General features: G+C 38.7%; 1 protein-coding gene across 1 annotated transcript; it reads right to left on the minus strand.

Annotated features, from left to right (window-relative positions):
* Nucleotides 1–423: 423 nt before the first annotated feature.
* si:ch211-69b7.6 (neuroblast differentiation-associated protein AHNAK) lies at nt 424–12,032 on the minus strand. The gene is made up of 6 exons (XM_059538450.1): nt 11,856–12,032; nt 11,230–11,296; nt 10,841–10,890; nt 10,641–10,734; nt 10,291–10,460; nt 424–10,211 (listed from the first exon to the last, which is right to left on the minus strand). The coding sequence occupies exons 3-6, from the start codon at nt 10,841–10,843 to the stop codon at nt 1,092–1,094; spliced, it is 9,387 nt and encodes a 3,128-aa protein (XP_059394433.1). The 5' UTR covers nt 10,844–10,890; nt 11,230–11,296; nt 11,856–12,032; the 3' UTR covers nt 424–1,091.
* Between the last annotated feature and the right edge of the window lie 208 nt (nt 12,033–12,240).

A 12,240-nucleotide genomic window follows, 5' to 3' on the forward strand; every position in this document is an offset into this window, starting at 1 on the left:
CTGTCCACTTACTATGCAAAACAGTTTTGCCAGATTGGCCTTTAAATTATGACTGACTACTCTTACACTCTTAACATCAGCAGAAACTTTCTTTCACAAAAGTTTCTTTGGGGCAAAAGAACGTTCTTCAGATTATAAAAAGGTAAGAAAGATATGGTTCTTTAAAGAACGTTGACTGAATAATTCTTTGTGGAACCAAAAATGGTTCTTCTATGGCACAGCTGTGAAATACTTTTTAAGCACCTTTATTTTAAAGGTTCTTTATGGAACAATTTAGAAAAGGAAAAAAAAGTTTTATGGCATCGTTAAGCCCCTTTATTTTAAAGAGTGTATACACAGATTTTGTCATTATGTGCAAAAACTCTTTATATAGAAAAGTTTTTTAAAGTAGCAATTAAGCAAATACTCTTTCAAAATAACCACTTTAGAAAATGGTACACTTTTATGTTTATTTCAGTTGCATAACATTTGAAGTATTCTACAACAACAACTGCTTTTGTATCTTCAATCAACAATGTTAGTAGGAATATTTCACAAATAATTTATATACACTTCAATACAAATCCCCCGTATGTGTACCTTATTGTATCAATGAGCATAAAACACTAAAAATCTGTGAAAATTAAAAAACTCAAATAAAAAATAAAGTTGGCAAGAAACAAGATATTATCCAAACAAACCATTTTATATTTGTATATTTCATCCACTCTGTATTTATACATTACTATAGCATTTTACATCTTTTACAAAATATATATGATTTACAATACTTAATCAGGCAATTCCACTTAATATTGTCACATATTTTGTGACATATACATATAGTACACAAACTTTTAAAAACTTATAACCAATGATCTATGATACAGTAAGTGCAAGTTTATGCTAACTTTTCAAATATAACATCTCCTTTAGGGAAAGACTTGTTCATCAGTGTTAAGAAGCAGAAAAAAGTTTGCTCAAGAACATTTACAATATCTACTCTAAGTTTTTATAGATTTTAATATATTCATTCTTATCAGCCCTGTAATCATGATAGCTAAGGACAAGCTCATTCTTGTCTCCAACATCCCTTTCTTTTAATGATCATACTATATACGTTTTAGAATGTTAAATTTCGACCTTTTCAGAGTGCTTTCTGGAACCTCCAAATCCATTGCATGTATTTGCAGATGTCTCATTGTCTGTCTGCGACTATGGTCAATTAGCCCGTTGCCCCATCCGTCTCTTCTAGGCATCCCTTTATAAGTGTAGCATATATCATCAGTAGTGTAATAACGTCTAGGAACCATCTTCCTGTAATAACCTGCATTATCACCTGATCTTTGCATGGTATTCATTCCCATATTGGAATTTCTCACAGCTACATTTTCTCTATTTCTTGAAACTTGAAGTTTAGGCACTGATATACTATTCCAGTCGCCATCAATATTAAAGTTACTTGCTGTTGTTTTATGATGTCCTGACCTGAATGCTCCTGCCATATCATTGTAGTAAACATCGGAAGGTGTTGGACCTACTCCAGAGATTCTGGTCTGGCCAGAGACATGTTTTGGCATTGTAGGCCAATGAGCTTGTCCTGAAACTTTCATATCTCTGTTCAAGTCATAGTAGGGGTCCTGCATGTTAAATTCTGGGGCACTATATTTCTGATGAGTCGGTATTCTGACGTCTCTTGAGGGAGTATCAAGACCATACATTATGGATGCCTTTGTTTTACCTCTTGGGACTGCAAAGTTGTTATCCTGCATTTGTGTATAGGTACCAAAATCAACATCAGACCCCAGGCCATGAAAATCAGGGCTATCAAATCCTCCTTTCATTTGGGGTGTTTTAAGATTCATCTTTGGAGAGCTGAATTTAAGATCTGTTCCTTCTGGCATGTTTCCTGAGAGTTTCATTTTCCCCGAAGGAGAATCAATGTCAAAGTCTGATGCGTTCACATCAAAACTGGGTTTCTTGAAATGTGGTCCTTTTATTTTGCCTTTATGGAAATCAACATTCATATCTGAACTTGTGATATCTGGCTTATGACCTCTGATACTGAAGTCTGGGGAATCAAATTCTGTCTTAATCTTCGGAGCCGAGAGGTCCATTTTAGGTGTCTTTAGATCATAGTCAGGTGTCTTTATTTTGGGTGCTGAGAAACCAATATCAGGCATCTTAAAAGCAGTCATTTTAATCTGTCCAGATCGCATGTCCATGTCTGGAAGTGTAAGGTCTGTTCTTTGACCTTGGAGATCAACATTAGGACCATGAATGTCAATATCAGGACGATTAATCCCAGCACTTAGTTTGGGAGCTGATGCACTCAGATTAAGTTCGGGCTGATCAATGTCAGCACCCATATTCATATGTGGCCCTTTCAAACCTGACAGGCCAATACTGGGCATCTTTAACTTTGGCATATTCATTTTACCAGAAGGGCCATTAAAATCGATATCAGGTGAGTTGATATCTAGGTTTGGGCCTTTCAAATCAGACCGAGGCAGAGTCAGATCCATGTTTGGAGTATCGATTCCTCCCTTTATTTTGGGGCTTTTGAGATTCAGCTTTGGAGATTTGGCTTTAAGATCAGGTCCTTCTGGCTTGCTGTCTGAGAAGCCCAGCTTTGGCAGTTTAAATTTACTTGAAGGTGTATCAGTGTCAAAGCCTGGAGTGTTCAAATCCAGATTGGGGGTCTTGAAATTTGGATCTTTAATTTTACCTTTAGGTAAATCAACATTCAAGTCTGGGGTTGTGATATCCGACTTCTGACCTCTGATGCTGAGGTCTGGTGAATCAAAGTCTGCCTTAAACTTTGGAGCTGAAAGATCCATTTTAGGGGTATTCAGATCATAGCCCGATGTTTTGAGTTTGGGTGCTGAGAAACCAACATCAGGCATCTTGAGAGTGGGCATTTTCAGTTTTCCAGATGGCAGGTCCATGTCTGGAAATGCAACGTTGGTTTTTGCACCCTTGAAATCAGAATTAGGTCCATGAATGTCAAAATCAGGACCATTAATCCCTGCGTTTAGTTTGGGAGTTGATGAATTCAAATTAAAGTCGGGCTGATCAATGTCAGCATCCACATTTATATGTGGCCCTTTCAAACCTGATAAGCCAAAACTGGGCATCTTTAACTTTGGCATATTCAGTTTACCTGAAGGGCCATTAACATCAATATCAGATGTATTGATATCTAGGTTTGGGCCTTTCAAATCAGTTTGAGGCAGAGTCAGATCCATGTCTGGGGTATTGATTCCTCCCTTAATTTTGGGGCTTTTGAGATTCAGGTCTGGAGATTTGACTTTAAGATCTGGAACTTTTGGCTTGCTACCCGAGAAGCCAACTTTTGGCAGCTTAAATTTACCTGAAGGGCCATTTATGTCAAGGTCAGGTGCATTCATGTCAAGATTGGGTGCCTTTAAGTCTGGTGCTTTAAATGTACCTTTAGGGAAATCAATATTCATGTCTGGACCTGTGATATCTGGTTTATGACCTTTAATGTTTAGGTCTGGGGAATCAAAGTCTGCCTTAAACTTTGGAGTTGATAGATCCATTTCAGGGGTCTTCAAATCATAGTCGGGCGTCTTTATTTTTGGCCCTGAGACACCAAACTTTGGCATCTTTAAATTTGGCATTTTCATTTTTCCAGAAGGCATGTCAATATCTGGAAGAGTAAGGTCTGTTTTTGGGCCTTTGAAATCAGCATTGGGTCCATTTAAGTCAATATCAGGACCATTGATCCCTGCGTTTATTTTAGGAGCTGATGCATTAAAATTAAGGTCAGGCTTATTAATGTCAGCATCCACATTCATATGTGGCCCTTTCATACCTGACAGGCCAAAACTGGGCATCTTTAACTTTGGCATATTCAGTTTACCTGAAGGGCCATTAACATCAATATCAGATGTATTGATATCTAGGTTTGGGCCTTTCAAATCAGTTTGAGGCAGAGTCAGATCCATGTCTGGGGTATTGATTCCTCCCTTAATTTTGGGGCTTTTGAGATTCAGGTCTGGAGATTTGACTTTAAGATCTGGAACTTTTGGCTTGCTACCCGAGAAGCCAACTTTTGGCAGCTTAAATTTGCCTGAAGGGGCATTTATGTCAAGGTCAGGTGCATTCATGTCAAGATTGGGTGCCTTTAAGTCTGGTGCTTTAAATGTACCTTTAGGGAAATCAATATTCATGTCTGGACCTGTGATATCTGGTTTATGACCTTTAATGTTTAGGTCTGGGGAATCAAAATCTGCCTTAAACTTTGGAGTTGATAGATCCATTTCAGGGGTCTTCAAATCATAGTCGGGTGTCTTTATTTTTGGCCCTGAGAGACCAAACTTTGGCATCTTTAAATTTGGCATTTTCATTTTTCCAGAAGGCATGTCAATATCTGGAAGAGTAAGGTCTGTTTTTGGGCCTTTGAAATCAGCATTGGGTCCATTTAAGTCAATATCAGGACCATTGATCCCTGCGTTTAGTTTAGGAGCTGATGCATTCAGATTAAGGTCAGGCTTATTAATGTCAGCATCCACATTCATATGTGGCCCTTTCATACCTGACAAGCCAAACCTGGGCATCTTTAACTTTGGCAAATCCAATTTACCTGATGGGCCATTAATATCAACTTCAGGTGACTTGATATCTAGGTTTGGGCTTTTTAAATCAGTTTGAGGCAGGCTCAAGTCCATGTCTGGGGGATCTATTCCTCCCTTTATTTTGGGGTTTTTGAAAACCAGCTTTGGATATTTGATTTTAAAATCTGGGCCTTTTGGCTTACTACCTGATAACCCAAATTTTGGCTTCTTCAGTTTACCTGAAGGGGCATTGATGTCGAGGCCAGGTGCATTCATGTCAAGACTGGGTGTGTTTAAGTTTGGTGTTGTAAATTGACCTTTAGGGAGATCAAAATTAATATCTGGACCTGTGATATCTGGCTTATGACCTTTAATATTGAGGTCTGGAGAATCAAAGTCTGCCTTAAACTTTGGAGCTAATAGATCCATTTCAGGGGTCTTTAGATCATAATCAGGCGTCTTTATTTTTGGTCCTGAGACACCAAACTTAGGCATTTTTAAAGTGGGCATTTTTATTTTTCCAGAAGGCTTGTCCATATCTGGAAGAGTAAGGTCTCTCCTTGGTCCTTTGAGATCAACATTAGGTCCATGTACATCAATATCAGGACCATTTAACCCTGCATTTAGTTTGGGAGTTGATGCGCTCAGATTAAGGTCAGGTTGATCGATATCAGCATCCACATTCATATGTGGTCCTTTCAAACCTGACAGGCCAAAACTGGGCATCTTTAGCTTTGGCATATCAAATTTACCTGAAGGACCATTAACATCAATATCAGGTGATTTGATATCTAGTTTGGGGCCTTTTAAATCAGTTTGAGGCAGAGTCAGATCCATGTCTGGGGCATCTATTCCTCCCTTCATTTTGGGGCTTTTGAGATTCGTCTTTGGAGATTTAATTTTAAGATCTGGGCCTTTTGGCTTACTACTTGAAAACCCCAAATTTGGCAGCTTCAATTGACCTGAAGGGGCACTGATGTCGAAGTCAGGTGCATTCATGTCAAGATTGGGTGCCTTTAAGTCTGGTGCTTTAAATGTACCTTTAGGGAAATCAAAATTCATGTCTGGACCTGTAATTTCTGGCTTATGACCTTTAATGTTGAGGTCTGGAGTATCAAAGTCTGCCTTAAACTTTGGAGCTGACAGATCCATTTCAGGGGACTTCAAATCATAGTCAGGTGTCTTTACTTTTGGTCCTGAGACACCAAACTTAGGCATCTTTAGCTTTGGCATATTAAATTTACTTGAAGGACCATTAATATCAATATCAGGTGTTTTGGCATCTACGTTTAGGCCTTTCAAATCAGTTTGAGGGAGACTAAGATCCATTTCTGGGGTATCGATTCCTCCCTTTATTTTGGGACTTTTGATATTAAAGTCTGGAGATTTAACTTTAAGATCTGGGCCTATTTGCTTACTACCAGAAAAGCCAAATTTTGGCATTTTAAATTTACTTGAAGGGGCACTGATGTCAAGGTCAGGTGCATTCATATCAAGACTGGGTTTCTTAAAATTGGGTCCTTTAAGTTTACCTTTAGGAAAATCTACATTCATGTCAGGTGCTGTGATATCTGGTGAATCAAAGTCTGCCTTAAACTTTGGAGCTGAAAGATCCATTTCTGGGGTCTTCAAATCATAGTCGGGAGTCTTTATTTTGGGTCCTGAGAGACCAAAATCAGGCATCTTGAAAGCTGGCATTTTCATTTTTCCCGATGGCATGTCCATCTCTGGAAATTTAAGATCTGTTTTCGGGCCTTTGAGATCAACATTAGGTCCATGAATGTCAATATCAGGACTATTTATCCCTGCATTTAGTTTGGGAGTTGATGCACTTAGATTAAGGTCAGGCTGATCAATGTCAGCATCCATGTTCATATGTGGCCCTTTTAAACCTGACAGGCCAAAACTGGGCATATTTAGCTTTGGCATATTAAATTTACCTGAAGGGCCATCTAAATCAATATCTGGTGAGTTGATATCTAGGTTTGGGCCTTTCAAATCAGTTTGAGGCTGAGTCAGATCCATGTCTGGGTTATTGATTCCTCCTTTAATTTTGGGGCTTTTGAGATTCAGGTCTGGAGATTTGATTTTAAGATCAGGTCCTTTTGGCTTGCTACTTGAGAAGCCAAATTTTGGCAGCTTCAGTTTAGCTGAAGGGGAATTTATGTTCCCCTTCAGATCAGGTGCATTTATGTCAAGATCAGGTTTCTTGAAATTTAGTCCTTTCATTTTTCTTTTTGGGAAATTAACATTCATGTCAGGTGCTGTGATATCTGGCTTATGACCTCCAATGTTTAGGTCTGGAGAATCAAAGTCTGCCTTAAACTTCGGACTTGACAGATCCATTTCAGGAGTCTTCAGATCATATTCAGGTGTCTTTATTTTTGGTGCTGACAGACCAAAATCAGGCATCTTGAAAGTCGGCATTTTCATTTTTCCATGTGGCATGTCTATGTCCGGAAGTGCAAGGCCTGATTTTGGACCACTGAAATCAGCATCAGGTCCATGAATATCAAAGTCTGGACCATTTATTCCTGCATTAAGTTTGGGAGTTGTTGCACTCAGATCAAGGTCAGCCTTATCAATGTCAGCATCAATCTTTGTATGTGGTCCTTTCAAGCCTGCCAGGCCAAAACTGGGCATTTTTAGCTTTGGCATATTAAATTTACCTGAAGGGCCATTAACATCAATATCAGGTGATTTGATATCTAGGTTTGGGCCTTTCAAATCAGTTTGAGCCAGAGTCAGATCCATGTCTGGGGTATTGATTCCTCCCTTTATTTTGGGGCTTTTGAGATTCAGGTCTGGTGATTTGATTTTAAGATCAGGCCCTTTTGGCTTCCTACCAGAGATACCAAACTTTGGCAGCGTCAGTTTGCCCGAAGGGGCATTTATGTCATGGTCAGGTGCATTCACATCAAGATGGGGCTTCTTGAAATTTGGTCCTTTCATTTTCCCTTTAGGGATATCAACATTCAAGTCTGGGGTTGTGATTTCTGGCGATTCAAATTCTGCCTTAAACTTTGGGGCTGACAGATCAATTTCAGGGCTTTTTAGATCCCATTCGGGAGTCTTTATTTTAGGTCCTGAGAGACCAAAATCAGGCATCTTGAAAGTTGGAACTTTCATTTTACCAGATGGCATGTTAATGTCAGGAAGTATAAGATCTGTTTTCGGACCTTTGAGATCAACATTAGGTCCATGTAAATCAATATCAGGACTATTTAACCCTGCATTTAGTTTGGGAGCTGATGCATTCAAATTAAAGTCTGGCTGATCAATGTCAGCACCCATGTTCATATGTGGCCCTTTCAAACCTGAAAGGCCAAAACTGGGCATCTTCATCTTTGGCATATTAAATTTACCTGAAGGGCCATTGACATCAATATCAGGTGATTTGATATCTAGGTTTGGGCCTTTCAAATCAGTTTGAGGTAGAGTCAGATCCATGTCTGGGGTATCGATTCCTCCCTTTATTTTGGGGCTTTTGAGATTCAGGTTTGGAGATTTCATTTTAAGATTTGGTCCTTCTGCTTTTTTACCAGAGATGTCAAATTTTGGCAGCTTAAATTTACCTGAAGGAGCATTTATGTCGAGGTCATGTGCATTCATGTTAATATTGGGTGTCTTCAAATTTGGTCCTTGAATTTTACCTTTAGGGAAATCAACATTAACATTAGGTGCCGTTATATCAGGTGAATTAAAATCTGCCTTAAACTTTGGGGCTGAAATATCCATATCTGGAGTCGTCAAATCATAGTCAGGCTTTTTCATTTTAGGTCCTGAGAGACCAAAATCAGGCATCTTGAAAGTAGGCATTTTCATTTTTCCAGATGGCATGTCCATGTCTGGAAGCGTAAGATCTGTTTTTGGCTTCTTCAGTTTACCTGAAGGGGCATTGATGTCGAGGCCAGGTGCATTCATGTCAAGATTGGGTGTTTTTAAGTTTGGTGTTGTAAATTGACCTTTAGGGAGATCAAAATTCATATCTGGACCTGTGATATCTGGCTTATGACCTTTAATGTTGAGATCTGGAGAATCAAAGTCTGCCTTTAACTTTGGAGCTGATATATCCATTTCAGGGGTCTTTAGATCATAATCAGGTGTCTTTATTTTTGGTCCTGAGACACCAAACTTAGGCATTTTTATAGTGGGCATTTTCATTTTTCCAGAAGGCTTGTCCATATCTGGAAGAGTAATGTCTGTCCTTGGTCCTTTGAGATCAACATTAGGTCCATGAATATCAATATCAGGACTGTTTATCCCTGCATTAAGTTTGGGAGTTGATGCACTTAGACTGAGGTCTGGCCTATCAATGTCAGCATCCAAGTTCATATGTGGCCCTTTCAAACCAGACAGGCCAAAACTGGGCATCTTTATCTTTGGCATATTAAATTTGCCTGAAGGGCCATTAACATCAATATCAGGTGATTTGATATCTAGGTTTGGGCCTTTCACATCAGTTTGAGGGAGAGTCAGATCCATGTTTGGGGTATCAATTCCTCCCTTAATTTTGGGGCTTTTGAGATTCAGGTCTGGAGATTTGATTTTAAGATCAGGTCCTACTGGCTTGCTACCAGAGAAGTCAACTTTTGGCAGTTTAAGGTTACCAGAAGGCACATTTATGCCGAGATTAGGCGCATTTAAGTCAAGATTGGGTTTCTTGAAATTTGGTCCTTTAAATGTCCCTTCAGGAATATCAACATCCATGTCAGGTCCTGTGATGTCTGGCTTATGACCTCTGATGTTGAAGTCTGGTGAATCAAAGTCTGTTTTAAATTTGGGAGCGGACAGATCATAGTCAGGTGTTTTTATTTTGGGTCCTGACAGGTCAAAATTAGGCATGTTGAAAGTGGGGGTTTTCAGTTTTCCAGATGACTTTTCCATGTCTGGAAGGTCAGTTTTTAGACCTTTGAAATTAGCCTTTGGTCCATCAATTTGTATATCAGAACCATTAAGACCTGCAGCTACTTCAGGGTATGCCAGTTTTGACCCCTTCATATTTCCATCATAACTGATGTCTGTATTCTTGTTTCCAGATAGGCCAAACTTTGGCAGTTTAAATTTTGACTTCTTGACGTTAACTGATGGTACATCCATATCTATATCAGAAGAATTAAGCACTGCTTTTGGGCTTTTAAAATGTCCTTTTGTGAGGTGCATCACAGGAGATCCTTGGGTATTTGACAGTGTAAGATTTGAATCTGGTGCATTAATACCAACATCTATTTTTGGATCTGTATATGTTCCACCACGTATGTTCATTTCCCTATCAACACTGGTCGAGTTCTTTGTGAAATGATGCGATGGAAAATCTCTCGAAATACTGGTTTTGATCTTTGCTGATTTCAGCAGATCAGATCCTTGTACTAACATTTCAGAGTCATATTCACCTGTAGAATCCTTGGCATCATAATGGACCATATATGGCCCCGCTTGATTGCCAAATTCTGTTTCATATGGAGTGGGACGCATTCGATCTGCATTCTCAAGTAAAGCCGAAACGTTTACTTGACCGTTTTTGCGGTCAAGTGTTTGGGTTGTCACTGGCCCATTGTGTATGCCATATCTGTTTTCCTTAACAGTTGTATTTCCTTTCATGTATTTCTTGACTTTGGCATTGAAGAGTTTGTCATATGAATCTTTCCACACCTGTTGAAACATTTGAATCATAAGTTAATTTGTTTGGGGGTTTCAGGAGGAAAACGAAGTGAATGTGATGTGCACAGACCTCATTTGGAGCTTTGATATCCAGGCTTTCCAAGCTCTTGCTGGATTTCAAACCATGCTTTGTTATCCCCTTGTCATTATCAATCAACTTTAAAATGTCCACAGCTTCATTCTTCTTTTGTTCATTCCTCTTTAGTTCAAACTGACCACTGGCACCCACAATTTCATCATCTTAAATGGAAATGTAAATTAGCGTGAAATGTAGTCTATTACAAACTGTTATGCTTAAATTTCCACCATTTCAATGTTCATGGCAAGCCATTTTCTCCACAGTAAAAGTGAACCAGCAATCTAAAGCTCAATTAATATACAATGACATAAAATCATATTCAAACAGTCACAAAACTGTACCTTCATGAAAGTGCAGGTCTGTGTATTCCAAACCCTCTACAGACACATTGTCATCTTCAAGTAGCAGGCTGTCAGAGAGGCTTCTTCGAAGAGCCTGCAAGTTACAAGATAATATCATGGTGTATTTATTTTTTTCCATATTTCATATTTCTTGAAAATTTTTCTTCAGATACAGATTGGATAAAATAAAGATATCATACCATTTCACTAATATATATCTACGGTGAAGAAAAGCCTCCAAATCTCAAACCTGTTGATGCAAAATACATTTTTCAGCTGGAGCAAGACACCCATGTTTGAGTACTAATTATTATTGACATGTCATTGTGAACATCACTGAATGAAAATGAAGCAAGACTGATCAAACAACACTAACTTAATTTAGTGCTTTGCCGGTTGACACAAAAGCATGTATATTGGTATGCAACTCATCCTTAACAATGTTAATTCTTAACTAAACATCTGCATTTATCCCACTGGCAGACGAAACTGATGTAACTGAGGTATTCAAGGAATTGTTCAGGGATAGTGTAACAAGGGCGTTAGGAACAGGTTAGGCCAGACAAAGGAAACTGTGAAGAGACCTCACCTTGTTAACCACACCCTCTGTATTAAACATGTGTAATCGTAGAGGTACCAGGTGCTTCCATGATCATCTGTAAGGGCACATATTTTGATAATCTGCTCAGCTATTTATAAAAATGATTTAATTGTCTCATTTCATTAAAGCAGCCTACAGCATATCCATCTGACATTATTCCACATGGAAAAATGATATATACATCCACAAAGCCTGTAACCTGTATATTTACAGTAAACACAAATTACAGGTAGAAGACCTAAAAGTTGGCTTCAGAAACATTATTTTTGATACAGAGTAATAGACAGTAACAGTATTTAGAAAAAGTGGTCCCCAAAGAAATGATGTCAATGTAAACATTCACAATTTTAAATATCTTATAACTGTCCCTGTGCAATACTTTAATACATGACTTATGTGCAGTTTGTAATATTAATACATTAAACCACTCTTAAATGATAGTAAAAACACAATTAAATCAGCGTAACCTCTGCGAGTGCTGCGCAGTCATACATAACAATAACACCTGGACACCTATGCTTGCTAAACAACCAAACTTTACTTTAAGTACCATACGGGCTGTTTTACACAACAGAGTTCAGTCCAAAGTACTGTTGTAAATCTGAAAGCCTTACCTTGTATCCAGTGAGCTTTTAAATCCTTGTTCAGTGTCAGCGGTGATAATGTGCCATGCTGAAGACAAGTTTTGACTGGATGAGACCGTGTTCACCTCTGTTCTCTTATCACTGTTTATGGTATTCTCACTGCTGGAAGTAATCCACCTGAACAGTGGACCGACTGGTTTAACCAGGCCAAACGCATACCTAATAAAGCTTCAGCATCACTGCCTGTTCTGCATTGGAGGCAGGGTGACATAACAAAAACAAACCTCTCCCTAATTCGAGATTGATGGGAGAAAATCTAAAGGAATGGTTATAAAATAGGGTTTAACAATGCACACATGTACTCCCATATGACTCATACAGGTTGGAAAACGTTCACCTGTTCAAGGCGTAGTCC

This window comes from Carassius carassius, chromosome 44, assembly GCF_963082965.1.
Source record: "Carassius carassius chromosome 44, fCarCar2.1, whole genome shotgun sequence".
Taxonomy (NCBI): domain Eukaryota; kingdom Metazoa; phylum Chordata; class Actinopteri; order Cypriniformes; family Cyprinidae; genus Carassius; species Carassius carassius.